The sequence below is a fragment of the Paramisgurnus dabryanus genome, chromosome 14, assembly GCF_030506205.2.
Source record: "Paramisgurnus dabryanus chromosome 14, PD_genome_1.1, whole genome shotgun sequence".
Lineage (NCBI taxonomy): Eukaryota > Metazoa > Chordata > Actinopteri > Cypriniformes > Cobitidae > Paramisgurnus > Paramisgurnus dabryanus.
In genome coordinates, this window is record NC_133350.1 from 20,212,108 (window position 1) to 20,237,815 (window position 25,708).

Sequence of the window (25,708 nt, forward strand, 5' to 3'; positions counted from 1 at the left end):
TTATCAAAAGTATTGCTGTTAGGTTATTTCAGTATTATTTCGACAGGACATAAGAGTAATTGTGTTAAAATATGCGGCAAGTTCGCCTTTTTAATCGAAAGCCAACAAATATCAATCCCCGGGCTCGTGGATGAGAGGCTCGCGCGAGAGCTGGCGCATGCGCACGGGCACTTTGTGCCATATTGGAATGAGGTCGTGAACGACTAGGCGGAAAAAGACACGGCATCTAAAACCGACTTGAAAAACTCCTCATTGGTAAGAAACGAAATGCATTCCCAAATATTTGTGTATTTTACCCTTTGTACTTATCGACCTTGGCTTTAACGAGCTATTTTGCGTTGCCTTCATCTTTTTTCCCGTCTCCAAAAAAGGTGACTTGTGCTCGCTCGTATGAGTGCCTGGCTCTATTGCTTAAGCTATGACGTTTCAGTAACTTGACTTGGTTACAGGCGTTTTTAGCATGTGCACGAAATCAGCCGCACTCGCATCAACAAAAAGCGTCGCTAAACAGTGTCTTTGACAAAACGCGTGGTTTGGTATTCGTATTTGTCAACTGCATTATGTGTCTTTCGGAATGAAAGTTGCCCGATCGGCGTGAATATATTAAATGCTATTATCCAGTTATATGTAGCTAGCCAAACACACTACACTACACGCGAGCAGGCAACTATCATCCTTTAACGGAGAATTTCTAAGAATAATATATAAACCGAATAATATTTAATAATTGCTAATGGCTATTCATACTGCCTTTGGTATTTCTAAATGGCGGTTATTTGGGGTTTAGTTATATATAAAATTGCTAAATATTGTTTTATTATTGACAATAACATATATTTTAGCAGTTATTAACCTTATAAATAAATAAATAAATAAGTTGAAACTTAACCACTTTCAGAAAATTATGACAGTTTCGTTCTCTGGTTGTGTTACATAATAGAAGTTGTGTTGTAAGTCACATCTATTGTGAAGAAAAGCAAATCCTGCGGCAGCTTTCTGATTTGTCAAAATTATGTTTTAAAAAATAAAACATACACCTATTGCATTATTTTATACATAGTTTTCACTGTCACATAAAATCCGATTGTCAATTTTAAATGTCTATCAAAGAACCATTCTGAAAATATTTGTATTGGCTTTTAATTTTAAATTTATCTTCAAAATACTTTAAAAAGCAATGCTTATTTTTTTAATATGATTTATTAACTATAAAATACTTTTTAATGTCGATCACTCTGTGGTTGATCACGCCGTCACTGCGTCATTTGTCATGCTCTTATTTTCGTTATCGGTGCTTTATGTCATCTACAGTACGTTTTCGCTTGTGCGCGCACGTATTTTGTGGGCCTTGGATCAATTGGGGGAAGTTGTCTTTAGTGTGAGGTGATGGAGACCTTGGCAGGAATGTGCTGAGGGTTCACACCAGAAATAGATATGGGCTGTTCTGGTCTATCCTTACTTCATCATACGTATAGCATCTCAATACCTTTCCCTTCAGAGTCTACCTTTAAGAATATCACCATGGTAACCATAGTTTCAATACAACAGTACATGTTACCACTGTAAGAATGTAGTCAATTATATAGCTCTTTTTATTTTACTTATATATGTTACCATGTAGTCATTTTTTCATGCTTTCATAGTTCTGCAGATAATCATAGTAAAGGAATGGGACATTCCCTGGCTGCTCTTTTCAGCCCCTATTAGAGACCACCGTGACCCCCAGTATATTGTGTCCGTGGCCTGGGCTGTGCTCCAGGGTCTTGAGACGGAGCTAGAGTCGAGGGGGGTGTACTGAAAGAGTTGATCCCAGTGGAGCAGGAGGGTCGTGGCCCGCCAATGGCTGTCAGAGAGATTGTCCGACTCTCTTTAATAGAGACGTCAACCTTCACAAAGACAGCTTGACAGCTCTGAATGAATAGACAAACTTAATGCAACTTTGTTAGCCATTTTCCCTTTTTCTTTATTTTCCATCATCCTGTCTTTTTTCTAGTTTGTAGCTGAGTAAGTGTATTTTTTTTCAGTTTTTAGGTCTCAGGTGGTTTTATTTGTATATCAATATCATATATTTAATTATAACAGCCTTTACTGTGCCTTTAAGGTGTTGTATTAAATCTTCACAAGCCTTTTTTATTTTTTCAAAGCAGTGTGCGTCTTTAACTGTCAAAGGTGATGTGGGTGACTGAGCGTCACAAGTGGCTTTTATCTTTGAAGCTACAAACACATCAGAGATTCCTCCTGTTTGCTTAAATGTAGTACTAGGCTCTGTGAAATGTGTCTTGTACAAGTCTCCTCATGTTTCCATCTTGTCACAAACAGTTTCTAACACGCACACACAAGACTCAAATAGCTGTACAAAAGGGCTTTTACGTAAAATATAATTTAAAACTCATAATATGTTTCGTTCTATTTGTTTTTCCCTCATTGTTGTTTTCTCCCCCTCATTATTCATATAGAAGCTGTTGGATTGTGCTCCAGGGAGTTTAGACATGAGCCTTGAGGCGCTGGAGTCTGGTAAGTTGTTTATTTGCTTTCTTTCTTTCTTTCTTTCTTTCTTTTCCATTGCTAAATAAATTGAAAAACAATCTCATAATCTGCTCCATGACCTTGAAAATCATGCTATTGTGGGCTTTTGACTGTATCGTGCATATTTAAATTAGATTAGGAGCGCTTGCCCTTGACATTTTTGCATGCAGTGTTCAAGTTTGAAGTGTATTTCATTACTATGCATGAGATGAATGGTGAGAGTTGGACAGGCTGTATGGTGTATGAACTGGTGGTTGCATTGTTTCAGATGCAGACTCTGGTCAAGATGCAATGGAGTTTAACTGGGATGATCATCTGGAAGAAACCGGGGCATTTTCTGTTCCTCATCATGCATTTAAACACGTAAGTAAACATGGGGTTAGGACTGAATGCTCTTTTTTTAATGCAGCATTTAACCAGTATCATTTACTTATCATTTAGGTGCCAAAGAGGCATTATCAGCAGGTTCTAAAACCAATTAATGGTGCTTTTCCATTGCATAATACCCCACGGTTTAGGTCGGGTCAGCTCATCTCACCTCACTTTGGCTTGGTTAGCTTTTCCACCGAGTTTAGTAACACTTCGGAGTGGGAGGGATTATGGGCGTGTCATTATATTTGAACTGCCTACCGCTGTGACATCATACAAGTGAGAGCGTTGTTGGAATTCCATACATCCCCATACATTCATTTATTTTTCAGTATGCCACAAAATTAAAATTGACCACCACAAATAAATGTTTGCACATCGCGTTTATCACTACCTCTGTCTCACATGACAGTTTCTGTACAAACACCCGTTGCGTCGGTCGACGTGCTCCACTGAGCTTCATTTAAGTACATTTGCATATATGCGGACGTGCGCATCATGAATGTGCCACCACAAACTGAAAGGCTGGAAAAAACTGGTACGGTGTTCCTGATTCTCAACCTGTGGATGTTTTTTATTGCTAAAAGGCAGTTTGGGAACTTACAGCAAAGCACATATGACAACAAGTTTACTAGAGACAGCGCAAGCTAGCATGAAGGTAAAGCTAATCTTTTACATTATAGCGATGACGCTGGTGCTAGTGACGATTTTCTCAGACCAATCAGTGATCTACAGTGTTTTCGCGTCACTTTTGGTATAAGCTCAGCTCGCTTGGAACACAAACCGAGGTTGCACTTAAAAAAAATATTGGGTACTACGAACCGCACGAACTACGAACTATGAACTTAGTGGAAAAGCCCCCAAAAGTAAGCTGACCCAACCGAAACCGTGGGGTACTAGGCAATGGAAAAGTGCTATAATTCATTTTTATATTAATAACAAATGCCAAACTGAATATTATGAACAAACTCCATAAATCTACCATCTGATCAATTTTTAAACAAATGGAACCAGGTTGTTTATAAACGTTTTCATCGGACGCACGTGATACACGTCTGGATCCGAACTTTACTTCCGGTTTCGTTTTTTAATGGTCTGACTAGTTGCTAAACTGATATCTTGAACAAATGCCTCCTCGAAAATAACAAATATTTTGGTTTCCTAGGTAATCTATGTGTTGTTTTTTTGCTTGTTATATAAATAAACTACGTTAAAAGAACTTTGTTGTTGTTTATTCTTAGCGGAGCTTACCGGAAGTTACGTGCGGACCGCGACAGCCGCTTGTTTATGTTGTTACTGCTGAAACCGTCTATACCCGTTGCAGAATAGGCCATATGAAGTGGATGCATTTTAATACTAAGAGAAGATTCACCAACTAGGGCTGCATAACAACTTATCGCAACTAATGGTTTGCCGAATAAAAGTTTTTGTGTGTGTGTGTGTTGTTACAATAATTATGTAAATATAAACACACACATGCATGTATATATATATATATGTAAGAAATATTTACGTGTGTATATATATTTTTATATTTATAAATCATTTATATTTTCTTCTTGCGGATGTGTGTGTATTTATATATACTTAATTATTATACACAACACATACACATATATGATGTAAACAAAAATTGTAATTCTGCAAACGATTAGTTGTGATTGGTTGTTATGCAGCCCTACCACAAACATGTGCTCTCTTTGTCAAAACTATTTATCCATCAAGTATGTTTTAGATTGTGCTGGCTTTAACCCCATGATAATTTTTGTTACTCTGTTACTGGTCTTCAACCAAGTATATATTTCTTCAGATCAGATCAAAAATAGATTGTAAAAACTTAATATAGTTTAACTGTAAATGTTCTCACCATGAAAATAGCCATAAAAGCTGGCATGGCATTATAAAAACAAACAAACTTTATTACTGAACATAGGTAATGAATTTTTATTTTTTCTAAGCTAAAATCAGCCCCGAAACACACTTAGCGACTTAAAAGTATAAAAACAGCTTATATCAAAATGTACTGTTAAGGTCGACACTGAAAAGCTGTATAACAAGTGAAAATAAGTACTTTTATTTACTTTTATAAACAAAAGGTGTGACTTGTGATTTGTTTGTCTAGGTCAGTTTTTTCACCTAGTGTTTTAATTTTCTGCAGGTGGATCAGGGGTTGCAGACTGGTTTGGCTCCTGGTATGAAGCTGGAGGTTTGTGTGCGTACCGAATCAGAAAGTGCTTACTGGGTGGCCACAATAATAACCACCTGTGGGCAGTTGTTGTTGCTGCGATATGAGGGTTACCAGGATGACCGGCGCGCTGACTTTTGGTGTGACATCACAACCGCTGACCTACACCCGTTAGGATGGAGCAAACAGCAAGGTCGACCAATGAGACCTCCTGAGGGTGAGCAGATAGTCATTGAAATTGCTGCTTTTCAAATGTTGTTGAATTACTGCTAGTGCCCATTTTAATAAGAATGTTCAACCAACGAGTTAAATCTTGAACTCTGAGTTGACTTACTCTGAGTCGGGAAACTCTGAGTTTTCGGTTACAGAACAGCTGAAAGAGTTCGTTCAATAGACTGAGTCTGAATTAAGCGCGTGCACAGCCACTATGAAAAGCCATCATCAATGGAGCTTTGATATTACGATTTACCATGGCAACAGCACGTAAAGTAGATGTCCGAATACTTTTCACAAGTAAAACTGAAAGTGCTGCTGCAAGTGTACAGCAACTATGAACATATATTCACAAAAAAGAGTTGTTGTGGGAAATTGCTGCTTTAGTCAATGCATACGTTTAATTTTTTATCACTGTTTAAATATCAGAGGTACATAAAGTTAGTGAACCATATTCATTTTCATGCAGATGCAATCCCATGGACCAAAAAAACATGACAGCAGCTACAAATGAAATAAGGCATACGACTATGCCATAATAGGCTATGGACAAATGTTGACATTGTTATAACCGAAATATGCCAAGCCGTTATTCGAACTTAGATCGCCGAAAGTACATTGACGCTGCCCACTGTGCCCAGCACTAACCACTAGACCAGCGGCAGTGAAATCATAAGAAAGTAAAGGCAACTGTTTAAATGTAAGAGCACGCCCACAAACGTTGATATATTCGTCACGTAAGGATATGAGTATTGATATATCTAAAATGACTAGAAAAAAATATTATATTGCTCAAATAAACGCATGTGGATAGCACAAAAATCCCTTCCCGACATAAATGTAGCTTCCTACAAATGAATGCAACATCATCATGTACAGGATCCTCTATAAAAGGACATTTAGACGGTCTCTGCACCTAATTATATCAAATGGACTTTACTAGTTATTTAATTTATTGTTTACAATTTTTTAAATATAAAAATATAAAATAGTATGTTAAAAAACTTGCACTGCCAATTTGATTGAAATTCAAAACAGTTAAAATTTTTTTTACACAATTAATGAATGTACTGAATACACTTATGAGATATTTAAACACCGCTACTGCTAAACAGAGGAGGAGACCGCAAGAAACTCTGAATAAATGCTGCCCCTTACCAGGTTAGGTGTACAGAGTAAGTTAGTATCACTCAAATGTAAGTGGACTGTCAATTGGGGGGTTTTGTAAAAAATACACAGTTAGTGTGGTTGTCTTCAATGTGATCTATGATCACTTTCAATACACAATCAGTCAGTAAATTGCACATTTGGAACTTTATCCTGAATGCAAAACAAATGCAGGTCAGTTTAAAAAGCCCAGACACAAGGAAAGCATACAAACTGCATGTGAAGATTAAAATAAAAATTGTAGCATGAATAGATATGATTTACTTCTATTCTATTCTTATTGTAAACTCCAGCAACATCTGAAGGTTTTGAAATACTTTAAACAGATGTCACTGCCTTTACCCCGTGCCGCCCAGCATTTTCGCATCTCATTAGCATAAAGTTATACAATTCCCAACTTCACCTTTTGCTGTGATGTGTCGTCAGTCCCACAATCCCATGTGTGCACTTTTCACTCAGCTTTTCCTTTAAAATGAATTGAAAATGGATTCTCAACATGCAGCGACACACACACACACACACACACACACACACATGTATAGTTTGCTTAACTGAGGGATTTTATAATCAGGCGGTAGTTTCATTTCATCATTCTGTCAAGAGCTTATCATAGCTCAACTGTTTAGGGAAAATTGTTAAATTCGGGCTTTAAAGAGGTAATGCAAATCTCAAATGCTTTGTATACATCATGTATCCACACACCGCCAAATTTGCACATATCTTTAAGTACTTCAGCCGCAGTGTTGTAGTGCTAATTCCTGTAGATGGTTGTTGACTGTTGATTTGTGGGCATATTCAGGAAATGGGGGAGGGCGGCTGTGGTGGGGCTTGCCGCTTTGTGATAGGCACAGACTTAGGTCCTCTGAAATTATTAAGTGGCCTGTTTTAATACTTAAAGCATCTTTTATTAATAAAATCCTCGAATGGAGTTAAAAAAAATATTCTGCCTAGCAGTGCCTTTTTTCTATGATTTATTTATTTATTTATTTTCGCAAAATAAATAAATTTCTTAGCAATATAGTCTGTTATATGATCAACTGTTTTTCACTAATGTTTCCAAAATATTCCCTTGAATTTGTGCATAGGTGTGCGTGAAAAGCATGAGGATTGGGAGGCCCTGCTGGAGAAAGCTTTAGCTGAAACATGCAGTGTACCTGCTAATCTACTGGAAGGGGTGAGAGACATAATCATTTATTGTACATTTGATCATTTATGTATTTGTATTTATGGAAAAGTTTATCTTAATTTCAAAACACCCTCAAATGTAGCACGAGTCCATATGACTTGTGTGCTATCTTTCATGTTTTCTAAAGCCGTATGATAGTGCTGCAGAAAAAGACAAGATTTTCCACCATTGAATTTAAATGGATGATCAAAGTGCAATGTAAGTTTCTAAAGTTGATTTTAAGATATTGTATGATCATCGTCTCTCTCGTCTTTCCTGTGTGTGTAGGCCCAGCGTGGGTGTAATCCCATAGATCTCTTTAATCCAAGTCTTAACGTTGAGCTAGTGGACCGTCAGAATGCTAAAGTGGTCTGGTATGCAGTAATCGAAGATAACATAGGGGGACGCTTACGGCTTCGATATGCCGGCACAGAGGGGCTCCCTGACACCCTTTCCATCACCTGGGTCTTCTACCTGGATCCCCTTCTTCATCTGCCAGGCTGGGCACAGGAGCACAACTGCACTCTTGGACCACCAGCAGGTGAGGGTATTAATACGTCTGGGATTATCTATTATATTTGCCCAAATTGACAAGATACAGTTTAGGATTTCTAGCTTATTTCCCATAAAGTGTCTGTATGTAAACCATTTTAGCTTAAATATTGAAACTTCGCACATGATTTAATTTAAGCACAACTGCTGTAGAAGTTGCAACATAGAGTGGGCAAGCTAAGGTGAAAGATCTGAGAAATGTTTTACATATTTGTTTAAATCAGAAAGTATCAATTTAACTGGCAGTCCAAAGTATCATGTTAATGTAGATAATGTTTACCATAAAAAACAAAACAACTGTACTTGGGTCAAACACAATACAGGTCTAAGCATGTTGGACCGTTAACCAGTATTACCGATAGAGCACCAGTACTGTGTGCAAGTTAAAACTTTTATTTTCAAAGAACTGTCATGTCCTTCAGATTCACAATTTTTCAAACATCATTGCCAAATGGGAAAAGAATGACCAAGTGATTTGCATTGTGTTGGTAACATGGATGACAAACACCTGCATTTGGTGCTTTACCAAATGGATATACAGTTGTATCACAGCATTGGTGAAATTGGCATCATAAATTGGTGATAATATTTCCTTGCACATTGCATTATTTCTAACATGGCTATTTTTTGTTCATGTGCTCTGCACTATACTAAATCCAAATACTAGTTTGGAATTATGTAAGTGGTCAGTGCTGCTAAAACCATGGTAACAGAAGCAGAAACTAGAAATATATTTGGATCTTAAGTGTTGTCAGTGTTAGCAGTCACATAAGAATGTAATCATAAGAATCAGAACATTCAGTAGAGAAGGTTAGGGAAAACTTTAACATGATATGCTTTATTAATTTTTCTTACTAATGTGCATATCAACTTCATTGATATCCACTAAAATCCAAATGCATTTTTTTCAATTAAATTCCAATTCAATTAATTTCTATAGCGCTTTATCATTGTAGATAAGCAGTTTTACAGTAAATACATATACAGCCATCATGGTGACATACAGCAGGGCAATTCCAGCGTTATGAAAGTGACATATGCAGTCAAAACTTGTAATATAATATCTAAGAGAATGTTTTTATTTCCAATATTATCACCATTACCTCTCTGAAATTTGCAATTACTTAATTAATAGAGCATAAAACAATGCTTTAAAAACTTTAATAGAGACTTGCAATAAGGTTGATATTGTTTTAAATGGGACATATCATGAAAATCTGAGTTTTTCCATCTTTAAGTGCTATAATTTGGTCTCATGTGCTTCTATCAACCTAGAAATTGTGAAAAACATCAACCAAGTAACTTAGTTTTGGTAAACCATTTTCTACAAGTATGTGAAAAAATAGGTCATTGAAATTTGGCTCCCCTTGTGATGTCAGAAGGGGATAATACCGCCCCTTACTCTGCACTATCCAACCACGAAACTGCCATTTAGTGCAGAGATCAGCTCATTTGACACACATTTTTGCTTATACCTACAAAGTGGCAATTTTAACATGATATTACCGTATAAATTATCTATATAGTATTTTGAGCTAGAACTTCATATACGTAGACACTAAAGATTTATTTGGCATCTTAAAGTCTTATGAAATGTCACATTTAAATATCACAGAACACCAAATGTTTAAGGTTGCAAGTCATAAAACATTAAAGTCTCAACAAAACTGCCTCAAAAGTCAAATCAAAGTCTTAACAAAACTGTTTTCCACATTTCAAGTATACCTCAAGATCATGGATCCATGCATTTGCCTTAATTTTTGTCACAAGCTTGGTATACTTAAAGGAATATTCCATTTTCTTAAAAGAACAATCCAAATAATTTACTCACCACCATGTCATCCAAAATGTTGATGTCTTTCTTTGTTCAGTCGAGAAGAAATTATGTTTTTTGAGGAAAACATTGCAGGATTTTTCTCATTTTAATGGACTTTAATAGAGCCCAACATTTAATACTTAAGTCAACACGTAACAGTTTTTTTCAACGGAGTTTCAAGGGACTCTAAACGATCCCAAACGAGGCATAAGGGTCTTATCTAGCAAAACGATTGTCATTTTTGACAAGAAAAATAAAAAATATACTCTTTTAAACCACAACTTTTCGCCTAGATCCGGTCGTGATACCCCACGCAATACGTCATGATGTCAAGAGGTCACAGAGGACGAACGTGAAACTCCGCCCCAGTGTTTATAAGTGTGTTGAAAGAGGACCGTTCCGACGTTGTTGTATGTCAACTGATAATAATTAATGTCTTTGTGTCAGTTTATTGTTTAAAATGCTCCGCAAATGTGTGTTTTTATATATGTAACACGTGACCTCCCTACGTCACTACGCATTTACGTTAGGTCACGCATATTTTTTTTTTCTTGTCAAAAATGACAATCGTTTAGCTAGATAAGACCCTTATGCCTCGTTTGGGATCGTTACGAGTCCTTTGAAACTCCGTTGAAAAAAACTGTTACGTGTTGAGTTAAGTATTAAATGTTGGGCTCTATTAAAGTCCATTAAAATGAGAAAAATCCTGCAATGTTTTCCTCAAAAAACATAATTTCTTCTCGACTGAACAAAGAAAGACATCATTTTGGATGACATAGTGGTGAATAAATTATCTGGATTTTTCTTTTAAGAAAATTGAATATTCCTTTAAGGCCGAAGTATGAGCCATTTTGTTACGTGTACGCAATTATCATCATCAGAAGAGTACTGTACATGCACCATCAAATTTGTTAAACCCATGTACATTGTACAGTACAATGTAGTATGTAGCCAAGGAGAGTCATTGCATTTGTTTGCAATGCGCGTGTGTTGAACGTCCGTGTAGACGTACGAGTCAAATAAACTATACTTAGCAAGGCTGTGCGTTCCACTGTGTATGCTCGCGTACACATAAAAAACATACTATACTTCAGGCTTTAGGCTTAACAAATCATTAAGACCTATAAATACCTAATAAACTGAGTAATGGTTTAATCAACTGGGCCAAAACTAGTTCACGCTGACCTTAGGTTAGCGACCAGTCCTTTTTGTTGAGCCATGCATGTGCACCCTGGGAGAGTTTAGCTAATCAATATGTGGGATTGATGCATGGGGGAAGGTTTACAGGGGCTTAGATCAGAGTCCAGTAGGTTTTTAAAGATACACAGTTGATGAGGTCAGCTGATCGTGTGTTTGTTTTTGTTTTTCGCAGCTCTCCTCCCTCTACGGACTGAAGCCGAATGGGAGGAGGTGAAGAAGAGCGTCTCCTCCCAGGAACAGGACTCCAGCATCAGTGATGAGTTTTACAGGGTCAGTAAATACTGTGACAGGTTTGATAAATTTACAGCGTTTACCAGTTTGAACCCTAATGGCACAGTCTGTAAACTGGAATGTTATTGTGAACCCACTGTGGCCTTGTGCCCTTGAGCAAAGCATGAACGTGCAGGTTGCTTTAGGGTGATTGTCCTTGTAGTGTGTAAGTCACCTTGGATGGAGGCATCTGCAGAACGTCCAATTACCATTGCCCAGAATAGCATACTAGCCCTTTGATATTTCCCCTGTATATAGTATGCATACAAAAAATTTTATACATTTTCCTAAACATGTATACTTATGAGTTAGTTTTTCCAGTGTATTCAGTAAAGTATGTAGAAAGATTGTATGTGTGTTCACACCAAAAGCAAAGCAACTATTCACAAATTGCTTTAAATTACTTGTTTTGTTTTTCCTCTTTTCCATTTTCGGAGACAACCGCACTTGTCAGTAAGCTCTTTGCTGATTTGCTTGCACATCATGCAAATTTCCAACTCAAGTTGACATTTTTTAACTTGCACGGAAGACGGGATTGATGCTGATATCGCGCATTCATTCAATTCCCATCTTTTGCGTCACCCGACACATTTTTGTCTATTCACATTCTTGCACTGACATTGTTTGGCACACACCATAAGATATAATTATTCTAGGTCTCCTGTTTATTACATGGCTACCTATTAAATTTACATGGTGTCACCTAAAGATATTTGACTGCAGAATGCAATGAATCAAGTATTTCATGAAAAGCTGTGTTGAAAATGATACAGTTTTGCAAACACCATTGCGTTTGTAAATTATTCAGTTAAATTGATGTACTATTTGTTTCTCTATTCAGGACAGACCGGCTATTACACCACACTGTTTTACTGAAGCAATGAAGCTTGAAGCTGTGGACCCAACTGCTCCTTTCACCATCAGCCCAGCCACAGTGGCAAAGGTATCATAACATACCTCTTATATCATAATGGGCATATATTATGCAAAATCCACTTTTACAAGGTGTTTAGACATAAATGTGTGTTGGCAGTGTGCAAATACAACCATACAATGGTTTAATAGGGATTAAAAAAGGAGACACGCTGTTTTAATTTTTTTGTTGATGTGATGCAACACTGATAAAGCCCCGCCCACAGCCACTCACTGACTAGTTTATTTTACCCAAAAGCTTTTCTAAATGTGTTTTTTAGCATGCTGTAGCACATAAGTCAGATCTATTTAACTGAAAGCACTCACTATCTATAAGTAATTTGCATTTTAAAGGTTTACACATAAAGGGGCCTATCTTGCACCCAGCGCAATTGACTTTGTCAGTGACGCATGTATCATTCGTATTTTGCACCGGCGCACAGCGGGTTTTTCCCTCCACAGACCCACGTCGGCAAACTAGGGAATGAACTTGCGCTCCCTGGGCAGTTCAGCGCAAAAAAAGAGGCGTGTTCCAGCGCAAACCATCCCTGATGCTATTTTGCAGTTTCAAAAAACAATTGCGCCACTGACCAGAAAAAAAAAGTTTAAAATCAGTGGCGCGTTGCGCGTTGTTCATTATGCTATTTTAAGGGCGCATGCTTGACCATAATGTATAGCGTGCACAACGCACACACACTTTGCTTATCTAATCTACACAGATGCAACAGTTATTTTTGCAAATCATAAATTGTTACACTTAAAAATATTAATACACGAGATAAGGGGAATCATAGTGGTGAGCATTGTGGTGATAGTTTTTATTTATTGTGTGGCTGTGTTAAAAAATTCTCATGCAAATAACGATTAAAATATTTTCATAAGTTTGTTGTGTGGCTGTATTACGTTTATTTTATGTAAATAATAATTAACTTATTTTGAACTTGATTTGTAAGAGAACTTTGGGGTTGGACCTTGCTTGCGTTTCTTGGGTCCGATTTCAAAGCCCCCAAACCCTTTCAGCGGTGAGGGTGGACGCAGCGATGTCCTCTGCTGGCGTCTGTGTAGAGGCAGATCCACCTCCAGTTACACGGCGTGCCCAATTTATGCTGGCAAGCTTGGGATTCCCCCGTCTCCTGACATCATTGTAGCGCTTGGCGCAATGATGGGGATGCCAGCTGATGAGACTGTGGCTATTTCCTCCCACGCCTGTTTAACCTACGCTGATTTGGGCGGGTTTCTCCCATCCCCATACAAAACAACTTCTCTGTCTTTGCTGCTCTTACAAGAACGTGGGTCTCCTCGGCTGTAAACCGCTCCTGGCGTGAGCCTGGTAAATCCGGCATAATAATAGCAACCCGCCATGGAACTTGCGCCCTTTCGTTTAAAGGGAATGTTGGATAGCGTTCTGATTGGTTTATTTGACGTTACGCCCAAACCACACCAATGAATAATGAACCTACTTCAGACCAACCCCTTATTGATTTGCGCCCGGCGCAAGAGTTATTTCTCACGCCGGGAAATTAGCAACAGCGCCCAAGATCCGCCCACAAACTCACTTGCGCGTTGCGCTTCGCACTTGCGTTTCAGATCGTTAAAATAGTGCCCAAAAACCGCGCTTTTTGCTCCCACCCAAATAGGGGCATTTTGGACATCCTATAACAAATGATCTGTGGGGTATTTTAAGCTGAAACTTCACAAACACATTGTAGGCACACCTGAGACTTTGACTTGAAGATTTAAAAGACCTCCCACGCATAGTGTATACTCTTGTTTGCCCAAAACTGTGATTGACATACCAGACTATTGTAGTTAACCTTATACTTAAGTAGTAAAGTTAATGTATTAAATCCAAAATGCTTATTCGAGGAAGACACCCTACTTATTGCATGGCAACGCCCTAAGCGTAATGCCCTCCACCCTTATGAGAATGTGAAGCTGATCAGCCCGAGGCTTTGATTCTGTTTCTTTTGGTGTTTTCAATCACAACCTTTCCCTAATAATAATGTTGGTTTAAAAAAAAACAGGCAGAGTGTGTCTTGTATTATTCCACATCAAAGAGAGGGTGTATTCCGTAAACATGCTTCCAGTAACTGAACAGGAAAACCGGTTGTAGACCTGTGCCTTTATTTTTGTAGCTCTCTTCATTAACCTTTGTGTGTGCGCATGTGTGACAGGTGTTTAATGATCAGTTCTTTCTGGTGCGGATGGACGACATGAGAGACGAGACACAGAAAGAGGGGGGTGGACATGCTTTTCTCTGTCACAGAGACAGTCCTGGAATCTTCCCAACACAGTGGTGTCTAAAGAATGGAGTAAAGCTCAGCCCACCTCCAGGTCTGTTGATGTGACGTCCTTTGATCAGCATATACAGTGCAAGTAACTGAAATGTTTAACAATACATTAAGATCTTGGTAAGCAGTCTTACTTCCAAAACAGCTTTAGTTTTTTCTGGGAATGCTGATATGTAGGTCCTGAATTGTCTGTAGGGGAATATTTTTATAAGCTTTTTTTGGATTGTATCCTTCAAAACATTTCAGTGGTTCATTTATGTTGACATTAGGGAATTAGATAGGCCACCGAAAGCATTTTACTTTATCCTTGTAACCACGAAACCACTCTGAATTTGTCTAGCAGTGTGCATTATCACACAGGAAAATGGAAACATGAGAGAACATTGCTTTTACTAGAGAATGCACAGTTTGCTGAAAAATTCCTCATTCCTTGTCTGCTATGCTGCACAACAGAGCAGTCATTAGATGTGATGGCTACCTTGGTGTGTCTGGCCATGTCATTATGGATCTCCCCTAATTTTAACAGCTGGAGATGTCATTCAAATTTTGACAGTCGTAATCTAGATGATGTCTGCAAAATGATTTATCATGATTCATTCTTCATTTCTAATGTTCTGGGGTCTACATTTTGCACTCTCTAGAAGCAGGTTATGCTTTTGAGGGTTGTTATTGTTAAGAAAAAACTAAATCTCAAAAACTTAAAACTGTAAAAAAAACATGTTAATTGGTATCAAGTAAAATATAGCCCTAAATATTTGCTGAAAAACTTAAAGTAAACAATAATTAAAAATGTTGCCTTGGCAAAAACATGAAATAAGTTGAAGACGAGGCACTAAAATTATTAACTAAAACAAAACTGAATATTTTTTAACTTAAAGGCACTCTTAAGCAAATCTGTGTGACATTACTTTTTGTTGATGTTTGAATTAGGGATGCTCACATTGACCGTTTAACCGTTCACCGTAGGTAAGAATGTATGACAGATTAACATTATCAGTGTCCGTGCAAGATGACGCGGTCCGTCTCGCGCACATCCGGACAGACGTTCGCTGATGGCCTCTGACCCTGTCCATAAACATCTCTCTTTTTGCACAAACGGAGAAAGACGACGCAAAAGCAAAACTTTCTGAAAAGCATCCTGCTTTAGAAATGACCACTGTGGTAGATGAAACGGAGACAATCTGCCCTTTTTGGATATTAATCCTCTGGACTGATCGCGTGCTTTTTAATAAGGTAATGTTGCGTGAATATCTGATAATGTATGAATCCTGGTTCTGTTGTTGATCTGTTGCTGCTGTTTGCATGTTCAAATTAAATGTTTTGTTTTTACTAGTTCACAGACAACGGTCAACTGTATTTTTACTCAATGATAATTTCATATTAAAATCTTATAAGTTAACGGTTAATGTTCGGTTTAGAAGCTACGGTTGTCGGTTGGGAAAATTAACTGATATGAGCATCCCTAGTTTGAACTGGGTCACACGGCTAGTCCAAGACGAGAAGTTGTGGTTTAAAAATGCTTATTTTGTTTTTTCTTGTCAATTTTGACAATCGTTTCGCTAGATAAGACCCTTATGCCTCGTTTGGGATCATTTAGAACCCTTTGATGCTGCGTTGAAACTGCATTGAAACTTTAAACTGTGGGTCCAGTAAATAGGGTTGCATAGCGATTAATCGGGATTAATCTATTGCACAATAAAAGTTTTGTTTACATCATATATGTGTGTGTGTGTGTACTGTGTATAATAACTTTGTATAAATAAATACACACACACACATGCATATGTATATATTTAAGAAATGTTTACATGTGTATATACATTTGTATATTTTATATAATTTATATTATAGTTAAATATAAATACTTTATATATAAATATATTTTTTTCCTTATAATTATACATGCATGTGTGCATATTTATATATACATCATTATTATTCACAGTTCACACACACACACACACACACACACATATATAATGTTAACAAAAACCTTTATTCTGCAATAGATTAATCCCGATTAATCGTTATGCAACCCTAAAGTCTATTAATGAGAAAAATCCTGGAATGTTTCCTCAAAAACTTAATTTCTTCTTGACTAAACAAATAAAGACATACTTTGATGACATGGGGGTGAGTAAATTATCTGAATATAGTTTTTTTTATGAAAGTGGACTAATCGTTTAACTTCGAGCAAGGTGCAAAACCGCAACCATGCGCCGGATTAAACCATCTATAACTGCATCAAATATAGACACTTTGTTCCAATATGAAGGCTGGCACCTTTGAAGGTCGCGTCCTTCGAAGTCCAGACAGTGAACTGAAATGAGACTAGTCTAGCCTACAGAGGATCCATATAATAGTTATGCCATCTGCTGTTCCCTCCTATTGTGCCTGTCAGCGGGTCACAGCAGAGACATTTTTGACCTGTTAAAATAAATATGGAATAAAAAATAAATGTATTTATTTTAGAAAATATGAAGTTGCAAATTAAACTAAACAACAGTAGCCTATATAAAGGATTTGATTCCAATACGAAATTACTTAAAATTTGTCAAAACATGTTTATTATCATGTTCTCATGTTTTTATTGTGTTTTATTCTGCTACTTGGCTGTGTTTTTTTTAGTTATGAGGGCTTTATCAAAACAAATCAACTGCAGTTTGATTGATATTTGTAATGCTCAATCAAAAAACAAGATTTTTGAAAATTATAAAAGGCGTTATCTCGTTTTAGAACCAAACTCTTCATATCAAATTAATCAACCAACCAGAAATATACAAAAGTAAAATACAACATACACAGTATTGCAGAAATATTAATTCCAAAAACAGTGTCAAGGACTTTTCTACCAAATACACACTCTTATGTAACAAAAGTTTGAATGAATCTCGGGATAACTGAGCATATGAAGGATCCATTCGGTCATTACGCATCCTTTAAAGGGACAGTAAGTAGGATTTTAAGTGTTTGATTAATTAAAATCAATGTCTTTATTCATAAATATGTCTTCATTGGTGTCAAATGACCTCTGCCAATGATCTGACTTTTATTTGTAAGCTTAGAATTCCTTCTCTTTCTTTACATTGAACGGGTAAGTCCAAGGAGGCTTCCAAGTCGTTCCGCCGTATTGACAAACTATAATAGCAGAGAGGGCCAAAAAGCACTAGCCTACCAACGCGTTTCCACAATGTGTTTTCATTCAGAACACGTGAACCAGCTGAAACGGACAAGGAGATCAGTGAATACATACGGCTACCGTATTTGCAACACGCATTTGGAAAAACGAAGCGCTAAAGAGCATTATTAATTTGAATGCAAAATACAATTTCACCACTAGATGGGGTAAATCCTACTTACTGTCCCTTTAAATTAGGAAGGCCTCACTAACCTTCAGTCGCTCTGCTGTGACGCAATCAGTCTTGGAATGCAGCTTTCGGAGGTCGCAGCCTTTGAATAGCTGGGACAGCTATTGACCTCCCTGTTTGCTATTAAAAGATCTAACAATTAGCACTGTGATGTCGACATATTGATTCGTTGGCTATGGATTACCATTAGAACTCCGTTTGTTATTATGTTTTACTTCAAAGTGCAAATCATTTTCATGCAGCATTTTAGTTAATTTTTAATCTGTATGTATAGTAAGAAGGAAATCATGCGGTTTATAGCTTATCTCAGGTGCACTCATTGACATAGTGTGTGTATTTGTGCCTTCATAGGGTTTCAAGGTCAGGACTTTGACTGGGCTGACTATCTAAAGCAGTGTGGGGCTGAAGCTGCGCCCCAGCACTGCTTCCCAACTGTGAGTTTCTTTTCTACATATGCAAATATAATAATAGATTTAGACCCTAATAATAGATTTAAAAAAAATGTTCTTAATATATTAAATATAAACTAAAATAATATATTTTGTTTTTTTAATTATGTCATATTTTTCATTTAATATTTCATAGCAAAAAATTAATTTTCGATTACAAGCATCAGTACACTCGCACAAGCTACATACTTCAAGGCATTTACATCATCTTTTTATTCAATTATTCATGGATTTACAGCTTGACACATTTACATTTCCTTTCAGGACCCATCTGATCAGTGCATTAAAGAGTCTATGATGCTGGAGGCCGTCAACCCGCTCTGCCCTGAAAACATTCACGTAGCAGCTGTTACCAAGGTCAAAGGTCAACACATGTGGCTTCGTTTAGAAGGTGTGACGTCAACACTCTTCTTTTAACAGCATGACCACAAATGATTATGTAATGTCAGAGGAAACTGATAAAGCTCAGTCCCTGATTAAAAATAGTGAGTCTACTAATAGACTCCTAGCTAATACTGCCCTTAAGCCTTTATATTATTTATATCTGTAGACCTCACAGAAGCGTCTCTGTTTACCTCAGGTTTAAAGCAGCCCATCCCAGAGATCATAGTTCACACAGACTCAATGGATGTTTTTCCAGTGAGCTGGTGTGAGACAAATGGCTACCCTCTCCAGCACCCCAGCAAGCCCAGAGGTCAGTGAAAAATGGCTTACTCAGTCACTTTTTTGTTTACTTCCAACTTTGTTCCTGTAAGTCAGCCGGTAGAGCATTGCGTCAGCATAACTTCAAACTAGTTTCTTTTGAATTCAATGTTTTGATTAACCAACTTGTATCTAATATCTATATTTGAAATACTCTTACAGCTTCATGTACATTTGGTTGTTCTTAGCAGTTACATCACATTCTTATTTGTTTTCCCTGCAGTGGAAAAACAGAGAAAGGTGGCGGTCGTTCAGCCAGAGAAACAGTAAGAAAGACACAAACAGGTTTAAGTTTACAGTTTGAGTTATAGAAAGATACTCATTTATCTTTTTCATTATAGCCGGCTCCCATCAAAAGACTCCTCACCTGATACTACCAAACAACAGCTGAACCACAGTCAGGCTGAGATAGGTAAGCACTGAAACACACAGTAGTTATATGAATAGTAATGCGATTAATCAAGTCATAAACACACCAACATGTTACTATTCATCTTTCAGCAGGCCAGACAAATGGAAAATACTGCTGCCCTAAGATCTATTTTAACCATCGCTGCTTCTCAGGACCCTACCTCAATAAAGGCCGTATTGCAGAGCTACCCCAGTGTGTGGGACCTGGGAACTGTGTCCTGGTACTAAAAGAGGTTAGACATTACAGTTTATTTGTCTTAAATAAGTATTTTCCTATTAAATGCAAAAGAAAACTTTACGCATGCTATTTAAAGACTTCTTAACTCCTCATGTTAACCTGCTGAACTGTGGCATGTGCAGGTATTGACGCTCCTGATAAATTCTGCCTATAAGCCCAGTCGAGTGTTAAGGGAGCTGCAGCTGGATCAGGAGGGCCACTGGCAGGGTCACGGAGAGACGCTTAAAGCCAAGTAACTCTAGTCCCCTTCATTTATGAGTCCACTATCCCACAGTAGTCTGAATGATAGATATACAGTATTAAAACAAATTATTTTGCTTAAAATATGTAGCTTAACAGACAGCAGACGACTCCGGGCCAGATACGCACCGGATCCACGCCAAAGTCAGCAGCTCCGGTGCGGATCCGGTGCAGATTTGGCCTGGGGTCGTCACCCAGAATAGTTTCACTTTAGTATGTTGATCAATTTTGAGGCTTATGCTCTTTGTCAATGTGTTTACCAATTAATATAAAGTAATATATTATTTACATAATTCAAAAATATATATATTTAGTTGGGTCTTGTTTTCTTAAACAGTCTGCGTGTTTCACAGGTACAAAGGGAAGAGCTACAGGGCGACAGTAGAGATAGTTCGCACAGCGGACCAGGTGGCTGACTTTTGTAGGAAGACATGCATTAAACTAGAGTGCTGTCCCAACCTGTTCGGCCCAAAAATGGTTCTGGAGCGCTGCTCGGAGAACTGCTCAGTGCTAACCAAAACTAAATACAGTGAGGATCACTTTTTTTACTACTTGGGAACTTGACGGGTATATTTTGGGATTTGCTATTATAATTATTATAAATTTATTAAGAGAGTCATGTCTGCTTTTAAATATACTGTTGATTTAAATTACCCCCATATTTCACAAAAACAGGTTCAGGTCACATTTTACACCAAAATCATAAGAAAAACATTTATATTTTGTATATATAAAAGCTATATTCTGATTTCAGATATTTGAAATTGTTGCTTTCTCAAACTAAAATATTTTTTGTATTTCTTCTGATTTTAAGATAAATTATAATCAGAATGTTTTTGACAGCTTACCTGATATTAGACCACATTAAAGGATTAGTCAATTTTAAAAAAAAATCCAAATCATTTACTCACCACCATGTCATCCAAAATGTTAATGTCTTTCTTTGTTCAGTCGAGAAGAAATTATGTTTTTGAGGAAAACATTCCAGAAATTTTTTAATTTTAATGGACCCCAAAACTTAACAGTTTTTTTCAACGGAGTTTCAAAAAACTGTAAAAGATCCCAAACGAGAAATAAGGGTTTTATCCAGCAAAACGATCATTTTTGGCAAGAAAAATAAAAAAATGCACTTTTAAATATGCACTTTTTAAACCTTTTTAAACTTCTCGTCTATCTCCGGTCCTGTGATGCACCAGCGCGACCTCAGGCAATACGTCATCACGTCAAGAGGTCACGGATGATGTATACAAAACTACACCCCAGTGTTTACAAGTGTGGAGAAAGAGGACCGTTCTCACGTTGTTGTATGTCGAATGATACTAATTAATGTATTTGTGTCAGTTTATTGTTTAAAATGGTCCGCAAATGTGCGTTTCATATATGTAAAACATGACCTTTCTACGTCATTACGCGAGGTCGCGCTAGCGCATCACAAGACTGGAGATAAACGAGAAGTTGTGGTTTAAAAGTGCATATGTTTTATTTTTCTTGTCAAAAATGACAATCGTTTCGCTAGATAAGACCCTTATGCCTCGTTTGAGATCATTTAGAGTCCTTTGAAACTGCAATTTCAAACTCCATTAAAACTGTTACGTGTTGGGGTCCATTAAAGTCCATTAAAATGAGAAAATTCTCAAATGTTTTCCTTAAAAAAAAAAAATTCTTCTCGACTGAACAAAGAAAGACATCAACATTTTGGATGACATGGTGGTAAGTAAATTATCTTGATATTTTTTTTTTAGAAAATTGACTTATCCTTTAATAATTCATACCACATGATTTTGAGGCTTCTGTTTGCCTTTACTTGTTAGAGTTGCTCTGTTAAGCTAACCGAACTTGCTTTGTAGCATATTACTATGGAAAAAAGAAGAGCAGGCGTGTGGGTCGACCTCCTGGAGGACACTCGAACTTGGAGGGTGGTGTAAAGAGACGAGGCAGGAGGAGGAAGAGAAGAAAGCAGCTTTTCGTCCACAAAAAGAGGCGCTCTTCTGCCTCGGTCGACAATACTCCAGCAGGCTCTCCTCAGGTAACTCAAGACTTCATATTGTTTACCATTATCTTACGAATGTGAAATACAGCACTGGACGGACCCAGTGTAAATGACATAGATATTAAGATTCAGCACATGAACAGAATTTAGCTGCTTCAGATATGAATGTAACTGAACAGAACGTGCTTACATGACCACTTGCTATTTGGTCCCACAGGGCAGTGGTGATGAAGAAGACCTGGATGATGATGATTCTCTGAGTGAAGATACTGGCTCTGAGCTGCAGGACGAGCTGATGGATGACTCTGAATATTCGGAAAAAAAGTCACAGCCTCCGACCCCCTCCCCCTCTCCTCCCGAAACACCCCGTCCTACACGTAGACGCCGCAAGGCTCGCTCGCCTTCCTGCTCGGATGATGAAAACAGACCTCCTTCACCCAAGGTAACACCTTGTTAACCTATTTTAAAGCATCACAGGCACTTGTTTTGGCCAAACAAGGCAGTTTCACATGATCTATCTGTTATTAGACCGTATGCAATGCTGATTGTTTTGCATTGTCTCTTCTGAAGAGTCCACGGGTTGAAGTTCCTCAGAAGCTTTGCTTAGACAGCAGTCCTCTGGAATGGAGTGTCACAGACGTTGTGCGTTTCATCAGGACGACTGATTGTGCTCCTCTTGCACGCATCTTTATGGATCAAGTAATGAAATGCACACAGTACACATCTCTGTTACATTCACATGGGACCATTTATGTAAAAACTCACGTGTTGATGATTGTTTATCTTCTAGGAAATTGACGGTCAGGCCCTGCTTCTGTTGAATCTTCCCACTGTACAAGAGTGTATGGACCTGAAGCTCGGCCCTGCCATCAAGCTGTGCCATCACATTGAGAGGGTCAAGCTTGCGTTTTATCAACAGTTTGCCAGCTGAGGTTAACATTTTGTATAGAGGGGTAGAGCTATTACATTTTGGGGCGATTACTTGATGTTTGTGATCTTCCTTTTTTATTCTAAGGAACCTTTAAACTCACTAAGCGCTTTAGAAGCCTCCCTTACCATTAGTTTGTCTACACAGCAGGCACAGTCTAGATTAACTACTGGAGAGGCGTTTTCAACAGGGTGAATCTGGTACTTTACAGCTGGGCTGTCCATCTCAATTTGAGCCTTGTCCTGGACTACTGTTTAGTTTGTGTCAACTTTCTTTTAGAGATTAGTTCAGCTCAGGTTATGTTAAGCCTGGATCAAAAATACTAGTCCATGCGAGAATAAGCAAAGCTCTTCACTCATTTCTGAAACGGTTATTAACTGTAGAGCGGATGACAATGCAATTACCTTAAGCACAAAATAACAATTGCCCATGTACTGTAAGTGGTATGCAAACGTGTACATACAGGATTGTGAATGTAAATAGTGTAAATAACCAGATGTTAATTTTAGTGGGATTAAAGCTCCCATTTCGCTTTGTTTGTGTTGTTTTTTTAAATAAAAACCTTGGGAATAACACTGTAACACAACAGTACAAAAGAAAGGGCATGATGTGCCTGCTTCTGTGATTTCTGTAAATACTAATAAAAAATTTGCATATTCTAGAAAAGCGTTACTAAATAAAAGTGCAAGGTAATAAACAATGATGAGGTGTTATGGTTAAGACAGAAGCACATAAATATTTCAGGTTATGTCACTGACTGTGATAGCGACATTATAGTGGCAAATCCAGGGTCTATCAACACCAAATTGAAAAGAGGCTTTGTACTCTTTTAACATGTCAGCAAATATTTTTTAATCTGTTTAAATTCATTGAATAAATACAAGGGCATCTATGTTTTAATAGTCTAATGACTAGATTGTGTTGCAAAGCTATGGACATCCAGAGTGAAAAGTCATTTATGGACTGTAATTGAATTGATAGTGAGATATGCAACAGTCTCCTTTTTCTTCATTTAACATCCATTTCCCTTGCTTCCCCTTCATTCGTGCTGGATTGGTAAAAGATGTTTTTGATAACTTGTTTTGCCATGATCTGTTTTGATCCAGTTGATCAAAGGATATTAAATTAATAATGGTTTACTTTAAATTACTTGTTGGTGGAAAATGTTATTTAAAAGAAAATAAATTGATTGGAATCTTGTCTTCAAGCTTCTCCTTTCAAGTAGTGACTTTTAGCAGTGTTGTTTGTTTTTTTGGGTTTTTTTTTTTTTTAATTTTTAAAAATGAATTTATTTTCTTTGATAACTGCTATGAATCCATTGTTTATTATGTAAGGAATTATTGACAACGAGCCTTAAAATTATTTAAAAAATAATGCACACCTTAGGTGGTACTGCGGTACGACGTGAAGCGTAGTGCATTACTTTCAATTAATTCAAAGTACCTTTTGGTTACCACAGACATTGTTCTGGTGGTTATTTAAATATTAAATACATTTGACCAGTCAGGTGTGTGTTTATCGTAAAATAATGCATGCATACCCATGAAACATTTCGCAACCAATTAGAATAAAGCATTCAACAGCCACGTGGTATAACAAAATAACTTTTAAATGGACTGTAATTGTCATTTTCTCTTCTAAAATGTAAAAGGTGCTATGTGTATTTGAAGGTTATGTCATAGAAAACTCCATCGGGTCCTATCTTCCTTTATCTGGCATTGTTGCATTTATTTTTGAATAGGAAAATAATTCTAAGTCTTTTCTGTATAAGTGTTTTATTATTTTAAATATGGTAACTTTGTACATTATAGTTATATCATCATTGATCTTACAACAGTGATAGTTGTGGTAACACTTACCATCTTTGTGACATCGGTGATGACATAACCAAGATGTACAAACAGAAGTTATGTGTAGGTCATGGTTTTTGACAGTCACCACCACAACTAGTCATATATAGAGGCAGGTTCAGTGGTGTAGCGTCTGGGTATGCATGTGCTTAACTTATGGGCCTGGATCTGTAAAATAAATTGACAGTGACACCCTCACCTGCTGCTTTAAAGTTGAGTGTTTTTTAACCTTACCATAGTAAAAATTTACAGTATACAATTGGATGTAGGCCTACAGTTTATCAGTTCAATGTAGTTAACCCTTGTGCATTGTTCAAATTTACTACCATTTGTGTTGTTAGTGGATGAAAACAACACGATGAATGACCGATTTTCAATATAAAAAGTTATTGTAACCTGGATTTTTTTTACCTTTTTCACAGTCTTGGGCATGTCAAAGATTGGTAAAAACATTGTCTTTGAAGCTTTTTTAAGTTTTTGTGTAGCATCAGTTTTTTTTTTCTCCCTCATTTATTGTTAGTGGCTGTTTTTGCCCCATTGACTTCCATTATAACCATATTTGTCAGTTTTACTGTTGTTCACCATGTGGCACTATTAACCCTTTAGTAGCCCTGTGTAAAAACAAAGCTTAATTTCTGGCTTGTATGTTGTGTTTTATGGAGTATAACTCCATGATTGTGTGTGTGTGTGTGTGTGTGTGCCCGCGTGCGTGGAAAAAAAGATTTTCTGTAAAAATCTTCTCTGCATCAGATTTCTGAACATCATCTATTATGAACAAAAACAACTTCAAATATACTGAAAAATAAACTCAATAACACGCGCACACACACACACACACACACACACACACACACACACACACACAC

At 37.3% G+C, this 25,708-nt stretch overlaps 1 protein-coding gene across 2 annotated transcripts; it reads left to right on the forward strand.

The window, feature by feature from the left end:
- Positions 1-104: 104 nt before the first annotated feature.
- On the forward strand, positions 105-24,192 carry sfmbt1 (Scm like with four mbt domains 1). Of its 2 annotated transcripts, none has more exons than XM_065241505.1 (21): positions 105-255; positions 2,457-2,514; positions 2,795-2,889; positions 5,054-5,297; positions 7,546-7,634; positions 7,914-8,166; positions 11,366-11,463; positions 12,305-12,406; positions 14,550-14,709; positions 18,386-18,468; positions 18,748-18,874; positions 19,064-19,177; positions 19,409-19,451; positions 19,527-19,597; positions 19,687-19,829; positions 19,957-20,066; positions 20,428-20,603; positions 21,922-22,100; positions 22,282-22,506; positions 22,635-22,763; positions 22,855-24,192. In XM_065241505.1, exons 2-21 carry the CDS (start codon positions 2,490-2,492, stop codon positions 22,993-22,995), a joined length of 2,607 nt encoding a protein of 868 aa, XP_065097577.1. In that variant the 5' UTR covers positions 105-255; positions 2,457-2,489; the 3' UTR covers positions 22,996-24,192. The 2 variants fall into 2 exon arrangements, with proteins under 2 accessions (XP_065097577.1, XP_065097578.1); XM_065241506.1 differs by having other exon boundaries at positions 19,690-19,829.
- The last annotated feature ends 1,516 nt before the right edge of the window (positions 24,193-25,708 follow it).

Coding starts and splice junctions, on each gene's coding strand:
- sfmbt1 (XM_065241505.1), top strand. CDS start 2,490: ATGAGCCTTGAGGCGCTGGAGTCTG. Junction 5,298..7,545: donor ACCAATGAGACCTCCTGAGG/GTGAGCAGATAG, acceptor ATTTGTGCATAG/GTGTGCGTGAAAAGCATGAG. Junction 22,507..22,634: donor ACAGACCTCCTTCACCCAAG/GTAACACCTTGT, acceptor TCTCTTCTGAAG/AGTCCACGGGTTGAAGTTCC.